Below are 26,942 nucleotides of genomic sequence, written 5' to 3' on the forward strand. Positions count from 1 at the left end.
TGCAGAGGATGGAGGCTTGTCCTGCCTACTACTGGTGATGTCCTTGATGGTCGTGGTTGTGGAGGTAGATACTTGGAATGATGTTTTGGCAAAGATGTTGGAAACATGTTTGGCAATGGAGTTGGTGGGAAGGACTATGTATCTCTTCTCGGCAGTGTCTTCTCTGGGTGTGTTGAAGATGTTTAATGCTCGCCGTCTGCAGTCTCTGATGAAGTGACGAGGATAGTGGAGTTTAGAAAATATTTGTTCAATTATAGTGCATTCTTCCTCAAGGAACTCGTTGCTGCAGATTCTGAGTGCACGCAGGAAGAAGCCTATAATTACACCACGTTTGGTTTTGGTGTCGTGGTGAGAGTAGAAGTGGAGAAGATCGTTTTGGTTGGTGGGTTTTCGATAGACTTTAAAACGAAGTTCGTGGTCAGCTTTGCAGAGCAGGACATCAAGGAAAGGAAGAGTGTTGTCGACTTCTTCTTCAAGTGTGAACTGGATTGAAGGCTCGACCTGGTTGAGCTTGTCTTGGAGAGCTTGAACGTTGAAGCGTTTAGGAGTTATGAGGAGAATGTCGTCAACATAACGGAGCCAGGTGACAGACGAAGGAATAATGGTGGAGAAACGTTCGGCTTCTAGATGTTCCATGTATAGGTTCGCCAGGACTGCACTGAGTGGCGAACCCATGGGTAGTCCAAAAGTCTGCTGAAAGAGGTGATTTTCGAAAGAGAAACACGTAAAGCCGACACATAGTTCAACAAGGTCGATGAAGTCGCTGGCTGGAATGGGAAGATCAAGTGAATCGTCAATTTTCCTGCGCAAGAGATCGATGGCTTGTGTAGTAGGTACTTTGGTGAATAGGGAAGTCACGTCAAGGCTGGAAAGTTTCTTGTTCCTGATGTTGATGTTGCGAATGCGATTGAGAAGATCACCTGAGTGTTTGAGATGTGCTGGACTGATAGTGCCCAAGAGTTTAGAGAGGTGTTTGGCGAGAATTCCTGAGAGCTGGTGGGGAGCACTGCCTATTCCCGAGGATATGGGCCTCAGTGGGATACCAGGCTTGTGAGTCTTTGGCAGGCCGTACATTCTGGCAGGTCTGGGGTTGCTGGGCACGGTGTGTAGAAGTTTCTTCCCTTGTTCTGAGCCCCTCAGAATGCGGCGAGTCCTTTGAAGAAAAGTTTTAGTAAGGTTGTCCACTTGGTTAGTTGTGAGAGGTTTGTAGGTATCTGGGTCATTAAGTAGATTGAGCATTTTGTTCCTGTAATCGTCAGTGTTCATGATAACAACACCACCTCCTTTATCAGCGGTGGTGACCCTGATGGTCGTGTCTTCTGCTAAACCTTTGAGTGCATTGATGTAACGTCGAGGTATGACTGGGGAGCTGCGTGTTGAGATGGCTGCTAAGATGATGCCTTGAAGATAGCCTTTTTGGAAGTCGGAGTCATTGTGTCTGTAGTTTTTGGCGATGAAATTAAGGTCTTGTTTTGGTTTCGTAATTCCTGTTGCGAATTTGAGGCCTAAGCTGAGGGCTTCAGTTTCTGTGGTTGACAGTGGACGAGATGAAAGATTTTGAATAATTTCAGGTCTTCCTAAACTTTTCCAATTACTATTATCGCAGAGTGTTTGTAGTTTCCTAGTAAGTCTGATCTTCTGTTGAACATTCGCTGTGGTAACTCTGCTGCGAATGATTTCGGCGGTGCGTCTGTTCATGTTGCCCCGGAGTGTTGTGCCTAGTGTTCTGGCTTGGAGGAAAGCTTCCTTTGTAGCATTGTTTAAGTCATCTGCACACTCTTCAAGGTAGGTCCGAGCTGTAGCGGAGAAAGGTGGTTTGATGTTGGCAATTTGAGGAGGAGTAGATCTTGGTAAGACCATTTCTTGGATGCAATCTCGAAGAAAATTGTGTCTGTTGCGAAGTGAGTAAGCTTTTAGAAGAAGGTCCAGGTATTCTCTGTGTGAAGGATCCATTTCTACTGCAGTGTTTGACACGATGGAAATAAATGGTATAAAATACCGACACAATGACAATATAAACACAAATGCAGTATAATGTGATCCTTTATTGACTACGTTTCGCCCACACAGTGGGCTTTTTCAAGTCACAAACAGAACTACCTGGGGTGGAAGGAACGCGAGTATTTATAGTCCGGCTGAGGTCAGGTGAAGAATGCTGCATCTGATGATGTACCGAGTGGGGTTATAGAGTCTAAAAACTTGGGTAGCTTGGAAAGGAGATTGGATAAGTTTGTGAGCAGACCTTCTACAGTGTTCTTATGTGGGATAGCGATGAAGAAGTTTCTGGGCAAGTGGTTCAGCTATGTTATAGAAGCCACTATTCTGGTTGAAGTTGTCGGATATAGAAATAAGTGATGATTCCAGGACTCTTCGGTATTGAGTGTTGTCTTCTGTGGCGATAAGTCTTGAATTTCTGTAGTTTATCAAGTGGTTGTGTGAATTACGGTGTTGTACGCAGGCATTCCTTGTGTCGTCAGACCTGCTTGCGTTCAAGCTCTCCAAGACAAGCTCAACCAGGTCGAGCCTTCAATCCAGTTCACACTTGAAGAAGAAGTCGACAACACTCTTCCTTTCCTTGATGTCCTGCTCTGCAAAGCTGACCACGAACTTCGTTTTAAAGTCTATCGAAAACCCACCAACCAAAACGATCTTCTCCAGTTCTACTCTCACCACGACACCAAAACCAAACGTGGTGTAATTATAGGCTTCTTCCTGCGTGCACTCAGAATCTGCAGCAACGAGTTCCTTGAGGAAGAATGCACTATAATTGAACAAATATTTTCTAAACTCCACTATCCTCGTCACTTCATCAGAGACTGCAGACGGCGAGCATTAAACATCTTCAACACACCCAGAGAAGACACTGCCGAGAAGAGATACATAGTCCTTCCCACCAACTCCATTGCCAAACATGTTTCCAACATCTTTGCCAAAACATCATTCCAAGTATCTACCTCCACAACCACGACCATCAAGGACATCACCAGTAGTAGGCAGGACAAGCCTCCATCCTCTGCAGGGGTATACATAATCCCTTGTAATGACTGCAACAAGTTATACGTGGGCGAAACATCAAGGGACCTCCAAACACGTATTTCAGAACACCAATACGCAAGCAGGTCTGACGACACAAGGAATGCCTGCGTACAACACCGTAATTCACACAACCACTTGATAAACTACAGAAATTCAAGACTTATCGCCACAGAAGACAACACTCAATACCGAAGAGTCCTGGAATCATCACTTATTTCTATATCCGACAACTTCAACCAGAATAGTGGCTTCTATAACATAGCTGAACCACTTGCCAAGAAACTTCTTCATCGCTATCCCACATAAGAACACTGTAGAAGGTCTGCTCACAAACTTATCCAATCTCCTTTCCAAGCTACCCAAGTTTTTAGACTCTATAACCCCACTCGGTACATCATCAGATGCAGCATTCTTCACCTGACCTCAGCCGGACTATAAATACTCGCGTTCCTTCCACCCCAGGTAGTTCTGTTTGTGACTTGAAAAAGCCCACTGTGTGGGCGAAACGTAGTCAATAAAGGATCACATTATACTGCATTTGTGTTTATATTGCCATTGTGTCGGTATTTTATACCATTTATTTCCAATACCTAAGCATACGTAATAAGGCAAATAGATTACTGGGATTTATATCAAGAAGTGTAAGCAACAGAAGTCCAGAGGTTATACTGCAGCTTTATACATCATTAGTAAGGCCTCACCTAGATTATGCAGCTCAGTTCTGGTCTCCATATTACAGAATGGATATAAATTCGTTAGAAAACATTCAGCGTAGAATGACTAAATTAATACATAGCATTAGAAATCTTCCTTATGAAGAAAGATTGAAGACTGTTAAGTTACATTCACTTGTTAGACGAAGAATGAGGGGAGACCTGATCGAAGTGTATAAGTGGAAGATAGGTATTAATAAAGGGGATATTAATAAGGTCTTGAGGATGTCTCTTCAAGAGAGAACCCGCAGTAATGGATTTAAATTAGACAAGTTTAGATTTAGAAAGGACATAGGAAAGTATTGGTTTGGAAATAGGGTAGTTGATGAGTGGAACAGTCTACCTAGTTGGGTTATTGAGGCTGGGACTTTGGGTAGTTTCAAATTTAGGTTGGATAAGTACATGAGTGGGAGGGGTTGGATTTGAGTGGGACTTGCAAATGAGTGGATAGAGTTATCAGAGCTTATTTCTTGGGTAGCATTGAGGACTGGGTTGGGAAAATGTTTCGTTAGTGGGATGAATTGTAAAGGGCCTGCCTAGTATGGACCAACAGGCCTCCTGCAGTGTTCCTCCTTTCTTAAGTTCTTTTGTATTAGCTCTTCAACGGAAAATATATATATTTTGTGAACTTTAGGAAAAAAGTTTACACAATATTTTCACAATACCTATAAGTGCCCAGCCAGTCAGGTAAATGGGGCCAGAAACAAGCATGGTGAACCTCCTGCCCAGCCTATTGATGCTGAAGCCGCCCAGCACCCCACCAACCAGAGCTCCGAGATTCATCAAGGATGAGAACCAGTTGTACTGATCCTCGCTAAGCTGCAGCGACCCTCCCTCCGTCGAGTTGCTCATCAGTAGTGGCCCAGCCGGAGAGGAGTAGCCGATCCCGGTGCCCATGAGCAGGCCTCCTAGAGTAACTGTGTGTAATAAAGTTGGTAGAATTACCGTCAATATGTAAAGTAAAAGGGCACAAGTGCAACTAATGTGACATTTTTATTGTGGCAACGTTTCGCGCTCCTGGAGAGCGAAACGTTGCCACAATCAAAATGTCACATTAGTTGCACTTGTGTCCTTTTAGTTTACAATAACTGTGTGAGTAAAGCAGGTGACTTAGAAACATTGTTTACTTACATTATCTCTCTTGTACCTCCATCAAATTTGGATATGCATATTAAAATCGATGATATCATTATGGTTCCTTATATGAGTGAATATTGTGTTGTATTCTTACTTCTTTCCTCACCCGTAAGCACGTACACAAATAAATAAAGGCACTGCTCTTTGTCACATCTGTCATTAACATTACGGAAAACCTGGGTATGCATACTACAAACATAAAATATATATCTGCTATGTAACACATCTGTTCTAAAATGAATGCGCTACATAAAGATCTTGTTACCGAATTGACAAATCTAGGCAAAACAGAGTTAGTTTAATGTGATAAAGGGCGTAATGACAGTAGTTTGATGGACTACGTACTGGAAGATTAAAGGCTGTTGAGTAGACTTCAGGAAGTATATGTTTGAACATTAAAATGGTATAAAATACCGACAGGTTGTTAGGTAAGACACATATGCAACAGTTAGGTATCTTTATTATGAAACGTTTCGCCTACACAGTAGGCTTCTTCAGTCAAGTACAGAAAAGTTGATAGAAGCAGAAGATACTTGAAGAAGAGCATTGTTCCATAGTATGAAACAATATTGTTTCATACTATGGAACAATGCTCTTCTACAGACTGAGGGACTGACCACCTCAAAACTTTAAGGGTGATGGACTGATTACATCGTCTTCAAGTATCTTCTGCTTCTATCAACTTTTCTGTACTTGACTGAAGAAGCCTACTGTGTAGGCGAAACGTTTCATAATAAAGATACCTAACTGTTGCATATGTGTCTTACCTAACAAGTATATGTTTATAGAGGGGCCACAGATATATCAGATCACTTTTTAGTTATAGCTACAGTGAGAGTAAAAGGTAGATGGGATACAAGGAAAATGGAAGCAGCAAGTAAGTGAGAGGTGAAGGTTTATAAACTAAAGGAGTAGGCAGTTAGGGTAAAATATAAACAACTGTTGGAGGACAGATAGGCTAGTGTGAGTAGAGACAATGGGGTCGAAGATGTATGGGGTAAGTTTAAGAATATAGTGTCAGAGCGTTCAGCAGAAGTTTGTGGTAATAGGAAAGTGGGTGCAGGAGGGAAGAAGAGCAATTGGTGGAATGAAGGGAGAAAGTTAGCATATGAGAGGTTTTTACAAAGTAGAAGTGATGTAAACACGGAGGAGTATATGGAGAAAAAAAAGAGAGATTAAGAGAGGGGTGAAGCAAAGTAAAAGGAGAGCAAATGATAGAGGCATGAGATGTTATCAACGAATTTTGTTGATTATAAGAGTTTTCGAGTGATATTAATAAGTTGAGAAAGCCTAGGGAACAAATGGATTTGTTAGTTAAAAATAGGAGAGAAGAGTTATTAAATGGAGAGTTAGTGGTATCGGGAAGATGGAGGGAATATTTTGAGGAATTGTTAAATGTTGATGAAGATGAAAGTTAAGACACTTGTTGTTAGGTAAGACACATATGCAACAGTTAGGTATCTTTATTTCGAAACGTTTCACCTACACAGTAGGCTTCTTCAGTCGAGTACAGAAAAGTAGATAGAAACAGAAGACGTGAAGACGATGTAATCAGTCCATCACCCTTGAAGTTTTGAGGTGGTCAGTCCCTCAGTCTGGAGAAGAATATTGTTGAACATTAAAATGGTATAAAATACCGACAGGTTGTTAGGTAAGACACATATGCAACAGTTAGGTATCTTTATTTCGAAACGTTTCGCCTACACAGTAGGCTTCTTCAGTCGAGTACAGAAAAGTTGATAGAAGCAGAAGATACTTGAAGACGATGTAATCAGTCCATCACCCTTAAAGTTTTGAGGTGGTCAGTCCCTCAGTCTGGAGAAGAGCATTGTTCCATGGTGAAGAGTCTTTACGAGGGTAGTGAGGCTCAGGTTAGAGTATGTAGGCAAGAAAGAGATTTTTTCCCAGTAAAAATAGGCCTTAGATGGGGATATGTGATGTCATCGTTGTTGTTTAATATACTTATAGATAGAGTAGTAAGAGAAGTGAATGCTCCGGTGTTGGCAAGAGGTTTGGGGTTAAAAGATAAAGAATCTGACACAAAGTGGGAGTTGTCATAGTTGCTCTTTGCTGATGACACTGTGCTTTTGGGAGATTCTGAAGAGAAGTTGCAGAAGTTGGTTGATGAGTTTGGTAGGGTATGTAAAAGAAGGAAATTAAAAGTGAATGTAGGAAAGAGTAAGATGATGAGGATAACAAAAAAAATAGGGAATGGAAGATCGGATTTCACACTGAATATCAGACTGGACGGAGAGAGTGTGGAGGAGGTGAATATATTCAGATATTTGGGAGTGGACGTGTCAGCAGATGGGTCTATGAAAGATGAGGTGAATCATATAATTGATGAGGGAAAAATGGTGAGTGGTGGACTGAGGAGTCTGTAGAGACAAAGAACTTTATCCATGAAAGCAAAGAGGGGAATGTATGAGAATATAGTTATGCCAATGCTCTTGTATGGGTGTGAGGCATGGGTGATGAATGTTGCAAAAAGGAGAAGGCTGGAGGCAGTGGAGATGCCTTGTCTGAGGGCAATATGTGGTGTGAATATAATGCAGAGAATCTGTAGTTAGGACATTAGGAGGAGGTGTGGGGTTACCAAAACCATTATCCAGGGGGCTGAGGAGGGGTTATTGAGATGGTTTGGATATGTAGAAAGGATGGAACGAAGTAGAATGACTTTGAGAGTGTATAAATCTGTAGTAGAGGGAAGACGGGGTATGGGTCGTCCTAGGAAAGGGAGGTTTTGTATGCACAGGGCTTGGACTTCCAGCAAGCGTGCATGAGCATGTTAGATAGGAGCCAATGGAAACTAATGGTTTTTAGGACTTGACGTGCTGTTGGAGTGTAAGCAAGGTAACATTTACAAAGGGATTCAGAGAAACCGACATGCCGGACTTGAGTCCTGGAGATGGGAAGTACAGTGTCTGCACTCTGAAGGAGGGGTGTTAATGTTGCAGTTTTATAACTGTAGTGAAGGCATGCCTCTGGTAAGACAGTGATGGAGTGAATGATGAAAGTTTTTTTTTTCAGGCCACCCTGCCTTGGTGGGAAACGGCCGATATGCTAATAAAAAAAATGCACCTCATAGCCATCCTGTGGGTGGTAGTCAAAAGATTCCCGAGGTACATAATGGGTCCAAGGACGGGGTCGCAAATTTTTGATAGCTGAACAAGTTACAGTGGTAATGAACTATTTATATTTTTGTAACTGGTCACAATCGTAATGAGTAATTTATGCAGACATGAATTAGGTCACACAAAAAAGTGGTAATGCTTTATTTACAGTGAGCAAAGTCAGGGTATTTTTTCCAGAATGGTTTGTAATATACCACCGTGGATAAAATACTTTGTCAGTTCTTGAATATTTCTGAATGAGTTGTCTCTGAATTCATTAATTTTATCGCACTCCATAATGACGCTCTCGCTATTTCAACTAAGAAGGAACAGCGAGGGTGCACTGCTGACTCATGACCTTGTGATGGACTGAACACATCGACTCCAGGTTGAGGGACTGATTACCTCATTCTCCTCCTCTCCTTACGCCTTCCTCTTTGTATTGGACTGATGAAGCCACTGTGTTTCGAAACGTTTCCTGAATAAAGATTCCCATATGCTGCATAAGTGTCTCAATCTTCAACTCATGACCTTAAACTCAGCGTGGGAACTATATGAACTAGCAGAGAAATATAGATATTGCAGAACAGCTGACTCTTCATCAATTTCTCAAAGCGAACCGTGAGTTTAGGAAATTATAAGAAAAAGTATTGGGGCAATATTTTGAACAGTTCTTGCAAGGTGACTTTTACTACCCAGATGTTATCATATATTAAAAAGATCTTAAAACCAAATACATACCCATGTCTCGTGGGTATGCAGCATGTCTGCTGCATACCCACGAGGTATGTAGCAGACATGCTACTTCAACAATATGCAAAAGTCTCGAGTGTGCAAGGGTTGTCCCAGAACACTCAACTTCATCTGGCAACTTTAGACAATAATATCAACAGGAAGCTCAGAATCATTACTGCTTGTGAGAAGACAGGCGTAGAAGACGCTAACTTCATAGTACACTCACCTGGGGGAAGAAGCCATAATGCAACTTTAGATTTCTCAGTAAGCTGCCCAGCACTCTCTTTGATCTGTGTAGTTCAGCTTACGGGGTGGTGTCCTGCCTGACCTCTGGTGACAGTCTACGTGACCATTTTAAAACCGAACTCGTACAAGTTTAGTCCTATTTCATGAACATCCTGTATGTGTAGAGGATCAATGTCCAAATACAACATCAACTCTCCCCAAATATCTGAAGGTTTCTCCCTGGGAGATGCATCCAGAACTGTTTTTGACAGCCAACAATCATTTGTGCCGGGCACTCCTCCGATGTAGTACTCAGTCTCACTCCTTTAGTAAATAGCACTTTAACGTTTCAACACAGAAATGCTGGAGGAATTTGGACGTGTTTCCAGTATGTTATAGACTGGCCAATTCTAAGATCTTTTACTTATATGATTTTTACTATATCTCTCACAGTTTTTCTTTCATGCATTTTTTTTAGAGTCCAAATTGTCACTATTCCAACTTAAGAGCGATTGGGAACTGCCCGCTCTCAAGTCTGGAACTAAACAGCTCGCCATCTCATGTCCTCACTCCCCGTAGAAGTGGGCTCCAAGCGAGGCCTTAGAATGCTATAGAGTAATTTGATTCTCAAACATCCCAACACAAGATGACAAGACTGTCTTTGTTATGCAGATGAAATCTTCATCAACACATCCAACAGACTACGAAGCCTTGACAATTATTAGCATTGGCTGTGGTCTTGAAATATACAAAGACAAAACCAAAATCTTATGTTCCAGTGTCTGCACTGACAATCTGCCACCCTACTAGGTCAATAACACTGACGCTGAGGTTTGTGAAGAATACAAATATTTAGCAGTTGAAATGAACAGCTATGTTGTATGTAACCTACACCACACACTTCAAGAAAGACTTATTACTCTTGTAGGAAGTAATGTTAGTATCGTTCTACATACTGTTCATCAGATCTCTCACGTACTGCCTTGCTGTATACTTCATTAACATTCCATGCAATTTGAAGTAATCCAGAACATGGTCATAAGGATAATTAACCATACGACGGGAGGAGACAGAACCAGCGATCAGAGGGTCATAAAACTACAGACCAACGCGTTAGCCACTGGGCCAGCTGGCTACAGTGGAATTTTATGACTCGGATCGCGGGTTATATCGCCACCCGTGGTATGGTTTGTTTGCAATCGTGTCGTTTCGATTTCGAGAGTCATAAGGATAATTCTTAGTGCTCCAGTGTGGACTAGATTTATAAACATGAGGGAAGAATTGAAGCTTCCTACTGAATATGAAATAATATTACAACTAAACATTACTCGGTGACAACATGGTTAGCCTCAGACCCCTGTGGCCTTTATCAAGTCTCTCCCGCGAGAGTAGTCTTGGGAGTTGTTTAATGTGACTGAATTTGATAAAATTCCCCGCAAGTGAACTGTATCCACTTGGGTTGGTTTTCCACATGGACTGTGAACATGACAGTGGTTCCTAATTGTCATCTTCCCAATTTATGCGCAGCTTCCAGTCGATCTGAGTTGGAAATGAAGCCGTTGAAGGACATGCGCAGCTTATGTCAACTTCTTTAAGAGTTTTGAACAAGATATTTGAAAAAAAAAAACCTACCACGGGCGCTGATAGAACCCGTCATCAGAGAGTCATGAAGTTTGAACCCTGCTATGTTTAATTAAAGTGCGTCCATTATTCGTCATCATCCACTACTACAACTCCAGATGTTATCTGCATTAGCACCTACTGCCAGATACTACTCGGTGACTCCACAGCCATACTTACCAGCACCATCATCATACTTACCAGCACCATCATCATACTTACCAGCACCATCATCATACTTACCAGCACCATCATCACACTACCGCTAAGGACAACAAAATGACAGCAATAATCAAAACAACAATTCATCAGCAAGCACTCACCTTGAGTTACCCAGTTATTGTGTTGTATAATGACCGTGCTGAAGCTTTTATTGGTACCTTACTGACTAATAATTGTGTCAATTGATCCAGTCAAACTAATTTAAATGATCAGCTTTTCCCAAGTCCTCTGTCGGCAAACCATACCACGGGCGGGGTTTGAACCCGCGATCTGAGAGTCTCAAAACTCCAGAGCGATGTGTTAGCCACTGGGCCAGCTAGCTACTGGACCAGCTGGCTAAAATAAGATTCATCCTACTAGATATATTTCTACATCATAGAAAGGTTAGCATAGGCACCACTGTGACCACAAATGCAAGTTTTTACAGGCGAATCTCCCGCTAGCCTGGCCGTGGTATGGTTTGTTTGCAATTGTGCCATTACGATTTCGTGAGTCTCCTTTTGACACTTATAGGCCAATCATCATGAATATAGTAAATAGAGATTTCCAGGCGCCAGTCTGATGATGGCTCACTTTCCAGAACTGTTGTGTTAGGAAAGAGTCGTCAGGAAACAGGAAGCGGGTCTTAGTCATATGATGAACCGCCACTAGAGATGTTGGTCATCTGACTGAGGCCTTCCACTGGCTTACCCATTCACTACTTAAAAAAATTATGTTAATTGTTCATAGAGCGTTTTTAAATTCGCCTAATTTGTTACCTTTACCACAGGGTGCATAATTAAGTTATTTTCAGTAATGCCGCCCAATTACTATGATTCTGAGCAAAGTATATAAATGAAATTTGATAATATAGAAATCTTTAAAATTTGGGAAGTCGATGAACAATTGATCGTACTCTTCCAGAAATATTATATCCCACTTCACTGCATAATCTAAGCTAGGAGGATGATAAATAAAGACAGCACGTAAAGTACTGTCTAACCTATAACTCAATACTTACACCTAAACAGTAATAACAAGTGCCATTCGATGTTATCGAGGTTGCAAGTAAGAAAAACAACACGAAGGAAAATACAAAGAAGGAAATACAAATACAGCTTTCCTGCAAAGTCTTAGAAACCACTTGATTGGCACCTAATAAAGGGACGACCAGTAGACCTGTGGAAAATATCGGTATTTTCCAGAAACCGTTATGACCACCCCCCAGGTGGGGGAATGTAAGGAAGAGGGGGACGACGCTTAGAGAGGTGTCAGTTCTGTATATACTGTATATACTCACGATGCTGTGAACACTAACTCCAAGGCTGAGGGACTGATTACCTCATCTTTTGTATATAGTTCTACTGTCTTCCTATTATGTCCTAGAATCTGTATTGATAAAGCCACTGGATGGCGAAACGTCTACAATAAAGATATCCAGATGTTGCACATGTGTCTTAACTTTCACAGAGAGGGAGGTGGAGGAGGCTGTGACTAAAATGAGTACCTAAAATGGATACCTAATGATTTTTATTTGGCACATTGGAATTACATGAAGACTTGTCTGGTGGCATTGTAAAACGGTATGAAGGATGGTGGGTGTTGGGAACGATGCAAGGTACAGGGATTGTTGTTTTGGTACCCAAGAAAGGGAAGAAGGACGTTGAGTGCATACCGGGCAATCTCCCTTTGTGTGCGGATTACAAAATTTTTGCGAAAGTTTTGGGTAATAGGCTGAAGAGGGTAACTGAATGGGTTATACATCGGGGACAGTTTGGCATACCTGGACGGAGTATGTGTGCTGGGCATGGGAGAATCAGGGATTTTTTAGAGACCTCTCAAGGGGGGAAGGGCATCTTGGGAATAGATTGGAAAGAAGCATATGACTGTGTGAATAGGGAGATGTTGAGGGTAATTTTGTGGAAACAGGGTTTCAGGGAGGAGGATGTGCGATCTGTCACCACGTTGTATTTGTCTACCATGGTTTGGGTACAGGTGAATGGCAGGTTGGGTTTGCCAGTGCGGATGGAGAGGGGTTTGAGACAGGGATGTCCCCTGTCCCAAATTCTCTTTGCATGTATGCAGGACCCTTTTTACAGGCTTATTGAGGGAGGGGTTCGGGAGAAGGGTGATGGGGGAGTTAGTGGTGTGGGGTGGTGGGCTGGGTGGACGACACCACGATTTTGGTGGATGGGGAGGTAGGTCTGCCAAACATGGGTTGAGTGATTGAAATGATTGGGGCAGCGACAGGCTTGCGAGTTAATGGAGCAAAGTCAAGGTTGCTCGAGGTAGGATCCTGGGTGGGAGGGGCTTAGGCGAGGCGTATGGGTGGTTTGTTGTGGATAATCTTCGGATTTGCGGGATTGTATACTTGGCGGATGTCCTGGCGGTGCAGACAGTGTATTCGGAGACAGTGGTAGGTCGGGCTTTGGGTATGCTTAGAGGTTTGCGGGCTGGGGAGATTACTTTGCAGCAGAGAGTGGTAGTGGTAAACACCCTCGTTTTTAGTAAGGTGTGGGGAGTGGCGGAGGTGTTTCCTCTAAGGTCAGTTGAAATGCTGAGGAGAGTCTTCCGATATGTCTGGGGTAATGGGAGGTCGTGGTTAAAGAGGGAAGCCGTGATGACGAATGTTCGGCAGGGAGGATTGGGCCTCATCCCATTGGAGTCTCGAGTAAAGGCGGTCTACGTAAAGCAGAGGTTCCTCAGAGCGGGTGGGGAAAGGGGTAAAAGGGTAGGAGAGGTTATGGTGAGCCGTTTGGAGAAGGTGGGAAGTCATGGGGTGGTGGTGCAGGGTGTAAGCAATTATCCTATGTATGATTGGTGGGGTATTTGGGAGGATTTTCGGAAGCTTCGGCTGACCCCTAGGGTACGGGAACTGTTCTACAGGTTTTTCATGGGAATTCTGGCGTCCAAGTCAGTGTTAATTAGGATGGGTTATGTAAGTGAGGAACTTGTCGGCGCTGTGGGGAAGAGGAGCTGGCATTCCATGCAGTTTATTTTTGTGAAACATTGGGAATTGTAAGGGAGTGGTTAGTGGGGGTCTTCCGTCTGGTAGGGGGGGGCGTAGCATATCGTCTCTAAGGGCCTTAACTTTTGATGCGAGAGGGGTCACAGCAGACGTTAGGAGGGCCGTTATGTATATGGTGGCGGATTTTTTGTTTGTTTCTTGGAGTATGCGGGAGGTTGGTGGGGTTCGTAGGGTGAGAGCACTCGCAGCACACGTCTACAGGACAGTTTGTAGAAATAGGTTTTTATATGGAAGGGCTTGGATGACCAGCTTCCCTGAGGGGTATCGCCACCTGACTGTGAACGGGTTACTGAGGTTAGGGGTGGGGTAGACCGATCAGGGTTGGGCTCCTAGGTTTTGGCTTTTTCCCCTTGGTAGGTTCGTTTTTAGTGGCGTTTCTTAGGTATGAATGGGGGGGGGGGAGCATATGTGTCTGGACGTGGAATCTGGAAGTATCATAGTAGAGCCAATGAGAAGGATGTGCGTGTGGAGGGGGAGGGGGGGGGTCTGCATGGTTTCTATCATGTTAGATGGGTCTGACTCCTGCGTTTGGATGGGGTTTGATGAGTGTGCTTTTGATGGGTTTTGATGGATGGTTCTTTTCATGGGATTTGGAAATGGGGGCTTTTTGCTTGCCTCTGGGTTTTTGAACTGTAGTAGGGTTTTTCATGGGGTTTCTATAATAGGGGTTTATATGCCAATTGCATACTCTTGAATGGTAAAACTTTAATTTTTTTCATTTTGTTGCATAGTGTATTGTGATTTACTATTGTCGTTTGATTTTCATGTATATAGTTCTCCCAAATTTAAAAAAAAAAAAAGTTCTCTGTTGTGTGGATGTAGTAGGTGTCGGTTTCAATGTTATGTTAAGATAAGATAAGATTTCGTTCTGATTTTTAACCCCGGAGGGTTAGCCACCCAGGATAACCCAAGAAAGTCAGTGCGTCATCGAGGACTGTCTAACTTATTTCCATTGGGGTCCTTAATCTTGTCCCCCAGGATGCGACCCACACTAGTCGACTAACACCCAGGTACCTATTTGCTGCTAGGTGAACAGGACAACAGGTGTAAGGAAACGTGTCGAAATGTTTCCACTCGCCGGGAATCGAACCCGGGCCCTCCGTGTGTGAAGCGGGAGCTTTCGCCACCAGGCCACCGGGCACCTGTGTTATGTGTGCTACTTATGTTTTAAACCATGGTTAAAATTTTTGTACTAATTGTGATGTGTATTGCAATTTTTTTGGGTTTTGTGTTTCTGTAAAACGCAAACATATATATATATATATATATATATATATATATATATATATATATATATATATATATGTCGTGCCGAATAGGCAGAATTTGCGATCTTGGCTTAAATAGCAACGCTCATCTTACCATATAGGACAAGTGAAAATTTGTGTATGCAATAATTTCGCCAAAATCATTCTGAACCTAACGAAAAAAATATATTTCACTGTGTTTGTTTAGTATTAAATTATTGTAAACAAATCTAAAATATATTTAGTTGGGTTAGGCTAAAATAAATTGCGCTTGTTATAATAAGGTTAGGTAAGTTTTCTAAGTTCCTTTTGGCGCAAAATTATAAATTTTTGCATCAACATTAATGAAAAAAATATATCTTTAAACGTATAAGAGAAAATTTTAGAAAGGACTTAATTTTAAATGAGTTCTTGCTAATTGACCAGTTTTACATATTCGGCACGACATATATATATATATATATATATATATATATATATATATATATATATATATATATATATATATATATATATATATATATATATATATATATATATATGTCGTGCCGAATAGGCAGAACTTGCGATCTTGGCTTAAATAGCAACGCTCATCTTGCCATATAGGACAAGTGAAAATTTGTGTATGCAATAATTTCGCCAATATCATTCTGAACCTAACGAAAAAAATATATTTCACTGTGTTTGTTTAGTATTAAATTATTGTAACCAAATCTAAAATATATTTAGTTGGGTTAGGGTTAGGCTGCAATAAATTGTTCTTGTTATAATAAGGTTAGATAACTTTTCTAAGTTCCTTTTGGTGCAAAATTATAAATTTTTACATCAACATTAATGAAAAAAATATATCTTTAAACGTATAAGAGAAAATTTTAGAAAGGACTAAATTTTAAATGAGTTCTTGCTAATTGACCAGTTTTACATATTCACGACATATATATATATATATATATATATATATATATATATATATATATATATATATATATATATATATATATATATATATATATATATATATATATATATATATAGTATGTGTGTGTGTGTGTACTCACCTAGTTGAGGTTGCGGGGGTCGAGTCCGAGCTCCTGGCCCCGCCTCTTCACTGATCGCTACTAGGTCACTCTCCCTGAGCCGTGAGCTTTATCATACCTCTGCTTAAAGCTATGTATGGATCCTGCCTCCACTACATCGCTTCCCAAACTATTCCACTTACTGACTACTCTGTGGCTGAAGAAATACTTCCTAACATCCCTGTGATTCATCTGTGTCTTCAGCTTCCAACTGTGTCCCCTTGTTACTGTGTCCAATCTCTGGAACATCCTGTCTTTGTCCACCTTGTCAATTCCTCTCAGTATTTTGTATGTCGTTATCATGTCCCCCCTATCTCTCCTGTCCTCCAGTGTCGTCAGGTTGATTTCCCTTAACCTCTCCTCGTAGGACATACCTCTTAGCTCTGGGACTAGTCTTGTTGCAAACCTTTGCACTTTCTCTAGTTTCTTTACGTGCTTGGCTAGGTGTGGGTTCCAAACTGGTGCCGCATACTCCAATATGGGCCTAACGTACAAGGTGTACAGGGTCCTGAATGATTCCTTATTAAGATGTCGGAAAGCTGTTCTGAGGTTTGCTAGGCGCCCATATGCTGCAGCAGTTATTTGGTTGATGTGCGCTTCAGGAGATGTGCCTGGTGTTATACCCACCCCAAGATCTTTTTCCTTGAGTGAGGTTTGTAGTCTCTGGCCCCCTAGACTGTACTCCGTCTGCGGCCTGTGTGTGTGTGTGTGTGTGTGTGTGTGTGTGTGTGTGTGTGTGTGTGTGTGTGTGTGTGTGTGTGTGTGTGTGTGTGTGTATGTATATTCTGTTATTATAGTTTTAGTTATAATATAATGTGATGTATTGTCTTGTACAGTGAGAGTCGGATAGGTTTACGTAGAGGGGACGTTGTTTTTTTTTTTTTTTGGATGTATTGCAATGTAAGTTATTTTCATATATAGGGAGGTACGCTGCTTCTGTGTATACCGCTGCTTTCACTATGGGTTTTTGGTAGTATCTAATACATGTTTTCAGTGCATGCACGGACAAAAAATTCAGTATTGTAAGGATGTGGTAGGTTGAGTATTCAATATTATGGTGTATGTGTCAGGTCTGGTACTCCTGTTTAACAAGTACTTGTTTGTTCTTTTCATGATGACTATCACAATGGTTTTTAATCCTGCTTTTCCGTGAAACGCAAGCAAAACTTATGTATATTTTTTTGTATACCAATCTGAGTTATGTGTATTAGTTTTTATATATATATATATTGTCATCAATACTATGTACTAAATAACAAAATGGCACAATACCGTGACTGGAACGATACACAAATAACCCGCACATAAAAGAGAGAAGCTTACGACGACGTTTCGGTCCGACTTGGACCATTGACAAAGTCACACTAACAGAGGTGGAGCAGGACGGCTATATAAGCTTATATAGCCGTCCTGCTCCACCTCTGTTGTGTGACTTTGTCAATGGTCCAAGTCGGACCGAAACGTCGTCGTAAGCTTCTCTCTTTTATGTGCGGGTTATTTGTGTATAATACTATGTACTTCTATAACGTGATAGTATCTTCCTGTTTCTTTTCGAGTCTGGAAGGTTTGACGTAAAGTGGATGTGGTTGGTTTTATTGACAACATTATAATGTAGGTGTTTAATTTCATGTTGGGAGAGGTACGAAGTTTCTGTGTGTACCACTATTTTCACCGTGGTTTAATATGTAATACATGTATTATGTATATGCAGTTTTAAATAAAATATAAAAAAAAAAAGATTCCCAGCCTACTACCTCCCCGTATGTATTAAGAGACCTTGAATATCCATCTGTACTCTGTATACCCGTGCAGGGATTGACCACCAACAACCTGAGATTACCACCATCAGCTGCCACACACTGCCTACTGTGAGGAATAAGATCAGTACCCAACTGACTGAAATTGCCCTGAAGTGAGCGGCAGACTTCAGACTAGACTTATGGCTGAAACAAGGGAACACTAACCCGACTCAGATTTGTCCCAACAGACACAATGACACACTGCCTTATTCCCTGCAAGACCAATATCTCATTTCTTTGAACGTCAGCGGACATCCAGGTTGACAATGTGCGAGGACAGATAGACCAGACCGACCGACTGACCAAATTAATGTTTATTTTAAAAATATACGACAATGATATGATAGACAATTGATTTAGTAAGAGATATAACTACCCTTTGCTTTTATAATCAATTAGCTTCTCCACAGTTGAACAGTCCTGTTTCGAAATCCTGCATTTGGTTATTACCCATAGATTCTCAATTGGGTTGAGGTCAGGAAGTATCCAGGCTAATGTAGAATGCTTAGCGCACGCTTTTCGAAGAATATCAACATTTTTCGGAAAGTGTGGCATGGAGCAAGATCCTGCTGGATAATGCCTTCTCAATCAGAAAAATCTCCATTCTCAATGGGAAGCAAAGTAGTTGCCAGGTTTGCCTTGTATTTGTCACTGTTCATCGTTCAAGAAGCCTTCAGCAAACATTTACACCCGTGGTATGGTTTGTTTGCAATCGTGTCATTACGATTTCGTGAGTCATTTACGCCGGCTGAAGCCAAATCTCTCTGTAGATTTTTCCTGGTTTTCTTGGGTGGCTATGGCCACCAACTGGTGGCCATAGCCTCACTAGCGAGCTAGCTATGTTTCAAGAAGGTCCATGATACTCTGCCTACAATCTTAGAAACATATGAAGATTAAGAGGCAGGAGCGTAGCTGAAGCTCATCCCCCACAACTACAGAGGTAAATACTCACCAGATATTGTAGCGAGGTACTGCGCTGTGTGAGAAATCCTGGAGTCTCCCACAAGGAGAGTATTTGACGCCCACATGCTGCTGACGCTCATCTTCCCTCACACCTGCATAAATGTATCATAAACGTTTAATGAAACAAATAAATAAACTTAACTTATAGTGATGTGATGCAGGATAATAGATTTCTAAATAAACGACCATGACACTGTCGACCAAGTGAATGCTGTTTACTTCTCTTTGATCTACTCGTACACTTTTTACCTACTTTACTCTAGCTGGTTTATGCCTTTATGCCTGTTTATTTTAAGTAAAGTAATTGGTCGAAAAATAATTGTTTCAGGTCTATTTTTTTTATTTCTTTGCCGAATACATCCTAGATGACATAAGTATCTGATCTGAGTAAAATTACAATATTTTGAATAAATTTGTAGAATGTCTAGATAGAGAGATGAGTGTTATTGTAGAGAATGTTACAGGAAATTCTATATTAATAAGTGTGAATGGGAATCTGGGAGTGTAGTTATATAACTGCCTGTTTAAGTTTATGTAGACTAAACTTTCTTGTTAAACTGACGAGATTTTGAGCAGACACGTTTAATTTTTATTCCAAGTTTGAATTCAGTCTCTTATATTGTGGCCTAAGTCCTGCTTTGTAAAAATTATTTCCGAAATCTAGCTTCCAGCTTTTTCCCCTTGCCTTTGACCCTTCATTGAAGGAGAGCCTTATGCCCCTTGTCTGCAGTGTCTGTGCCTCGGACTATATTGTGTCATGCACATATTTCCTCTATGATCTTTCTGTGATGTGAGACGCAATTTCTCTTCATATTTTTGAGCCACGAGTCGAACGAATCGAAAATGCTCTCAGATAAGACCCATGCGGGTGAAAAGGAGAGAGTTGGACAGGGGAAGAGTAGTGGGTGAGAGAATGGTTTTAGGGGAAGGAAAAGAGCCACGGCTAAACCCAGCTGTGTAGCAGTAGGAGGCTTGGTAGAGGGACTGGTTGCTGGGCAGAGCTGACCGTCGGAGATGGCACAATAGAGGACTGGGCTCGGCGAAGGAGGCAAGGACGTTTCCAGTGCATTTCAAGAAAGTACACATCGAGCAATTACACCCGTACTTACTCAAGATTCACTTTGCTTTAGGTTAGTTACTGTCAAGACTCTTCCTGTGTCCTTGATTATTATTACGAACGCAGGTATAGTACGGCCTGCGACCTGGTCGTAATGAGGAGTCAAATTGGAGCAAATAAACTCAGCAATAGTATGGGTGTAATTCCCTCAACAGATATAAATTGCCGAACATATACAAGTATGTACACTGATGTATACTATGTACAGAAGTGGAATAGTAAATGTACCACACGGAGACAAAAGTGAACCACGTTGCTTCAGCTTTAGCGGGTTTGTCTGTAATTGGTCAATGAACAAAGGTACTGATTTAACAATGAGTACCTTATCGATCACTAAACATACTCTTAGCATTCCATAATGATCAACCTTTCTCCCCAAAAGACAGACCATTATCACATGCATAACAGTTTACTGCCCTCTGCCCAATCAAAACATATACGAAAATTGAATATTCTAGGTTTGATTATAGTAGATTATCCAGAAATAATCTGTATTTGTGAACAGTTAATCGTCAATAACAAACAACGTAAAAAATTGAAAGGGAGGGATATATCGCTGTACATGAGAGTGCTGGTAACCCCACTCAAGCTGTTGAATTTGAAGGCTGTAATGATTAGGTGACACATGGGTAATTAATTAGGTTAGGTTAGGTAAGATTTATCAGAAAACAGGACAAGTGTTTCCTGACACGGGTCTTAGTCATTTGATTATTATTATTATTAAAGATTCGCCGGTATTCTCCCGGCCCGGGCCTTTTCCAAGTGGTGGCTCGGCCTTGGCTCCCTGTCTTGGGAGTGTCTGAGACCTAAGTCTCCCATGGGAGGAGACACAAGTACCCCCTCATCTTTGGGACCAACTGTCCCCAGGCCTAGCCACATTCTCCGCCCTCACGGGGCTCGTAGTGAGAAGCTAGGCCTCTCTGGTCTGCCATCCCCGCCCCAAGGGGGTTACTGGGAATGACAGTCTTGTGAGCTGCAAGCTCGGGCTCAGGCACCTACCCTGCCCTAAAAGGGCTGGGCATGGTGTCGATGCATATGATGACTTGCCGCTAGGGCTTTTGGTCATTTGACTGAGGTCTTCCGGTGGCATACCGGTCCACCCCTTTAAAAATAAAGGTTATAATTGTAACAACAATGCTGCTACATGGGTAATGGAAAACTATTTTTTAACCATTAATCAAATTTCTGAAGCCTCTCCTTCAGCGAGCATCTCTGCTGCTGATATTTGGCTGAAATATATTACAGGATTGGAATATATTCAATATTATGCCTTTCTTCAACCATTTCAGTGAGCTGCTCCTCACCCAGGTGACACACTCATGTAAAACTTGCTTCGATTGAAAGGAATTAATCATTTGTTCATCAGCACGATGCTTGAGCACCACCTCTGCTCTTTTTTTTATTTTGCTGTTATTGTTTATGGTTCCAACTGTTAATATTAGTACTTAAAATTCTGATATTTTTTCTCAATTTTTACGAATTACTTATTTCTTGCATTGTTACTTTTTGGTTTGGAATTATTGGTGTTTGGGAGGGGCGGGTGTATTGTTTCTCCAGTAGAAAACTGTGGCATGCAAAGATTACATAACCTTTATTTGGCACATGTACACACCCTCACTGAAAGGCTATCTCCCCCAACCAGTGAACCAGTACTAAGGGTCGGACGATGGGGCCACGTCGTTCGATCAGTACTCAGGTGCAGCCAATGAGAAGATGGCTCTGGCAATCACAGAGGTGTTGCAGGCACCACTCACCTGTCTGCCCTTGTCATTTCCATTCTAGAGCTGGTTGAAGCACGGTCTGCTCTCTAGTGGCATCTATTCTGCCTTGCTTACCGTGGCATACACTAATACTTATTGTTGTATATAGTGTACAAACTTCTATTCTTACTTGATGAAGGATAATATAAGTCAAAATTTTTTCTGGTGTGTTTATTTTGCTCCCTTTACACCTGGGTTGTAATAAGGACGTTACAGGTGGGTGGGTCAGATTTTCACAGGGCTGAATTTTAAGGGATAAGAACATGGATCCAATTTTAAGTCTCTTCAAGTTGTGATATTACTTCCAGTGACAAGTTTATCAAATAATGTGAAAATGATAGTAACTGCATCTGACCATCTTATAGGTCCCAATCATTGTCCGTCGTCAGTTTACACTGAAATCTGTTGCACCCTTAAAACACATACCCCAGAAACACCTGAGCATACATATGTGTTGTCTGCGATGTGTTTATGCTTGACACAACTTTTCATTAGCCTGGAGATGCTGTTAGTTTATTTTCTACAAATAATGGTGATCTCTTATTGATTTTAGAAACTGAGCCAACACCCAGGAAACAAACCACTGAGAAGTGTATGATCGTCCTTTGTGGCAATGTAGCCAGCATATAACACATGCACTGGACTAGGAGCAGCATCCAGGTACTGCTGTGGGTTCCACATGCATCAAGGAATGCACTAGGAAGTGACTCACTATTCGCTAATCATTTTCCACACGATCCTGTAGAGTCAGTGAAAAGAAGTATGTAGAAGAATCAGGTACAGGGATGACACGAGTAACGCATGCATGGGCAACAGACTGGTGCACAAACATAAACACTCACACAAAAAACAATAAGATGCAACATTGCCACCAAACTACCACATTGATGTTCAAGGCATGAGTGAAGGGAGACTTCCATGCAAAAGTTCTTAAAGGTCAGGTGACCCTTCACACCATGCACGCTCAGAGGCTTACTCCTCAGATATCTCTGGTGTATTAGTGCTAAGTGGCCAGTATTGTGGTTGATCGCACAGTAATTAATGAGTAATAGCGTCCATGAACAATTACATAATCAGACGAATAGGTAATCAAAGACAGGAAAGGACAGTAAAGGCAGAATTTGGAAAGTTATTTTTGATTGTGTACTACCCGCGAGGAGATAGGCTACTGAACCAGCCATCATTCATATAAACTCTCGAGAATTTAGAGTAAGTACTCAAAACCCGGGAATAGATGTGAGAAGTAAGCAGAGGTAAGGTCGTAAGTACAGTATATAGATGCCAAACTAGTAAATACTAATGAGAGTGTATCAGCTAAACGAAACAGATAAGCTGAGTGGAAAGGCTACACGATGAGTGTAATATATGGTTTAAAACCCACAAGTTGAAGATTGAGACACTTATTCAACATATGGGAATCTTTACTGAAGAAACGTACCAGTACTTGCTACATGATTGATGGATTGAACACATCGATTCCAGACTGAGGGACTGATTACCTCAATCTCCTCCTCTCCTTACACCTGATGAAACCACTGTGAGGCGAAACGCTTCTGCAGTAAAGATTCCCATATATTGCACAAGTGCCTCAATCTTCAACAAGGAGTGTAGATGATGTGGCAGGAGTCGAGATCAATACCCGCTAGACTTTCACAACGTTCCTTCTGAACATCGACAAGAGGAAGAACTCATATTGTCATAACAGCAATGGTAACTGAAGACTATTTTCTGTCTTTTTTATTTCATTTTTTTTTTTTTTTTACTTTTTGCTGGCTGGCTGCTGCAGGTTGACCTTCCTGGACATTATTAGAACTCTTTTATCTTTTCTTAACTAGGTACCACATGTGGAATTCATTTGTATTGCACAAATAATCCAAACATAGAAGAGAGGAACTTACGACAACGTTTCGGTCCGACTTGGACCATATGCAAAGTCACTTTGTTACTGTAAATGGTCCAGGTCGGACCGAAACGTCGCCGTAAGCTCCTCTCTTCTATGTGCGGGTTATTTATGTATCGTTCCTGTCACGGTATTGTGCCTTTTTTCTTGTTCGTTTGTATTATATATTTTATCTTTTTATCCTTATTTTATTTCTTTAATTTATTGTTTGTTCATACTGTCTATTCATACTACCTGGCTTGTAATTATCTATGTATAGTGAATTCATAAATTGTTTTATAATTCACACATTTTGTAAATTATAACAATAAATTCTGTTCACTACTCTCAATTGTCATTCAGTATCCATCTGTATTGTATAAAATGTTATCTTTTCATTGTTGTCAGTGCATCTGTACTGCCTCAGATTACTTGCAAATGCTAGCTTATTACTGGTAACAATAACCAGTTCACTTCTAACAATTATTACCTTTGTGAAAATTTGTGTGGACTGCCTCCAAGTGAGTCGCCTACCCTGGCAAACTCTGTTGACACCGAGTTCTGAGGTGGGTACCTCAGCCTCACAAGTGGCTTATAGGACAGATTTTCACAAATGATTGGTATTGCAAGAAACCTCGCCTGCATGCACGTATAAAGGACTAACTTACTTGGTGTTGCAGCATATATCCTGATCTTCAACTTCCTAAGCCTAGCTTTAGCCCCTTTGGACTTCCCCTCGGAAACCACGTGCAACCGGGAGCATTAATTCCTGCAATATTCAATCATAATTAGTGTCCTGCCTGCACCTCAGAAATTCCTATATCCAAGAGGGTATGTATCCCCTAGTATAACTATGCAGACTCAGACACTAGCTTCAGACGGCTCTGAGACACTGGTACTTACTGGGCATGCTCTCTCTGTAACACGCCGAGCCCACAGTTAACTCAACCCACAATCTCCCAAGACACTGGCCAGAACCTACGGGAAAAGGTGAAGATCTTGTCTTACTGTATGGGCTGATGGAGGAGATCATCTACGGTACATCGAGGTGCCTCTACCAGATTTCCCCAGGTCTCAGATGTGAAGACACGTGGGGGCGCCGACTGCTGTTCACGGCACGTCTTGTCCAGTCGGTGTCTGTCGTAAGAAGGGCGCTATTCTGTCTTTGTGACCCGCGCCTCTTCAATCAAGCTAGGGCTGCCAGTTCTCCCTAGCTAACTTATCCTAGTGTTTGCCTACATTATCGGCCTATAACTACCTATGTTAAGGCCTTAGGTCTACTTTATCATTATCTACAGATGCCTTAGTAAACCTAATATTAGTGTACTACCAGTAAAACTACCTACTCCTTCCCTGAAGAGTAAATCTATAAATTAAATAAGCTTACCAACAACCGCCAACCAGAGAATGCTTCGTTTGTTTGGGAGGGTTTAAGGGCCGTCCGGCTCGGACGACCTGACGGCCATGCTGGATCTGAGCTGTGGAACTATTTGGACCAAATAAATTTCCACATCCTCCCGCCGGCAAAGGTAGGCGCTAAGTCTAAATCAAGTTCACCCTCTGCGAGCCCCCACGGCTGACCCTGGACACGAGTGCCGTCCGCCCACTCTCGTCAAGCAGACTCCGGTCTAACTTCAACCGTCCAGTTTCCCGTGTGTGGACCTCTGGGGGTGTAAACTTGTTGGTTCCGATGGTCTTAGCACCCTTTGCTTTAACTATAACGTAGTTCGTATGTCTAGCCTTGATTGAGTGGCTCCGTACTTTCCCACCCAGTGGCCCACATGCCCTGGTAGCTTTTCCTCCCACTGTTACGAGGTTCCCTGGATTTAAAGGCAATCTATCTCCCTCTTTACGTACCCTGTAAAAGTGTTTTCCCAAGGTGGCCGAGTGTTCGTCACTCCCTGCCTGGTTCAGCTTCCCTGGCAGTTCATAGTGTATACTGGTATTCATTATCACTACTCCCCCAGCTGTCATGGGGACAGTTTCTCCTCTATCTGGCGTGGCAGGGAATTCAGGTGGATGTGGATAAAACCCACACAGTGGGTTTTATCAAGTCACAAATAGATCTACCTGGAAAGAGACAGGATAGTAAGGTGAAGAGTCGGGTTACCTAAGAGGAACATTGCAACAGGCCTACTGGCTTATACTAGGCCAGTATTTGCCCAACCCCTTTTCAGTGCTACCCAAGGAATAAACTTCAATGGCCTTATTAACTCGTGTGTAAGTCCCACTCAAATCCAGTTCCTCTCACTCATGTATTTATCTAACCTAAATTTAGCTTCAGTAACCTCACTAAACAGACTGTTCCACTCAACTCTATTTCAAAACCAAATAAATTCATCCTCTCTGTACAGGTAGATCTGTTTGTGACTTTATAAAGCCCACTCTGTGGGCGAAACGTTGTCAATAAATGCTCGTATTATACTGGTTGTGTCTCTCTTTTTTCCCTGGGTATAGGTATTTTGTGTCATTTAACTGCAAGAACATCCAGAAAAAGAATGTTGTATACTTTTTATTCAGGTAAACTAGTCTTTCTGTGTCATGAGTTTCTTGTAGAAGTATCCTTGAAGTTACTTGTGCGACTAGACGAGCATACCTTGACTTCATGGCGTGACCTTTCAGACAGGGATCAGCTGTCTCTGGTGTTGAAATACATCCCTTCACCATATTTCCCACAAATTCAGGATGGGGTTATTGGAGTTTTTTAATTATTGGTTTCCAGTGATTACGAAGATTTGATTAGAAATTAGGTATGTATGACTAGTGGTAAATACCTTCATAGCATGAAAGATCATGTTGTATATGAATGCTATACAATACCGACGAGATAAAGAATTCCCAAAATTCCATGATTTTGTTGTGTTTGACAAGGTGTGTATGAAGTATCACAGTCTGCTGATGAATGACCAATAAAGGGGAAACAGACCTCATAGGTATGTGAGCGGCATGACAAGATGGCCATGTTGCACTTGCACCTTATTTTTTTACTTTTGTCATGTCCGTGAAGAATACAGTGCTCTTCACACTTCCAGCTGTGACTCCCTTGTTGCTGTGTCCTTTATCTTGAAACATTCTGACCTTGTCCAAATTTTCAGTTCCTTTTAATATTTATGTCATTATCCTGTGACCCCCCTGACCTTCCTTAACATCTCCTCGTCTAGTCTTGTTGTAAACCTAAGCACTTGCTCTAATTTCTTGATGTCCTTGACCAGGTGTGGGTTTCATATTGATGCTACATACTCCAGTATGAGCCTAATGTACACGGTGTACAATATCTTGAATGACTCCTTACA

At 41.6% G+C, this 26,942-nt stretch overlaps 1 protein-coding gene across 1 annotated transcript in view; it reads right to left on the reverse strand.

Moving 5' to 3' along the window:
* The window catches only part of LOC128686307 (facilitated trehalose transporter Tret1-like), an 80,095-nt gene that overhangs the window by 14,048 nt on the left and 39,105 nt on the right, over positions 1 to 26,942 (reverse strand). The window contains exons 2-3 of the mRNA XM_070091487.1: positions 18,883 to 18,985; positions 4,415 to 4,666 (exon numbers count right to left, since the gene is read on the reverse strand). Of these exons, the coding sequence (XP_069947588.1) occupies positions 4,415 to 4,666; positions 18,883 to 18,973 (343 nt within the window). The 5' untranslated portion in view covers positions 18,974 to 18,985. The remainder of the gene's footprint in view (positions 1 to 4,414; positions 4,667 to 18,882; positions 18,986 to 26,942) is intronic.

This window comes from Cherax quadricarinatus, chromosome 35 (assembly GCF_038502225.1).
Source record: "Cherax quadricarinatus isolate ZL_2023a chromosome 35, ASM3850222v1, whole genome shotgun sequence".
Lineage (NCBI taxonomy): Eukaryota > Metazoa > Arthropoda > Malacostraca > Decapoda > Parastacidae > Cherax > Cherax quadricarinatus.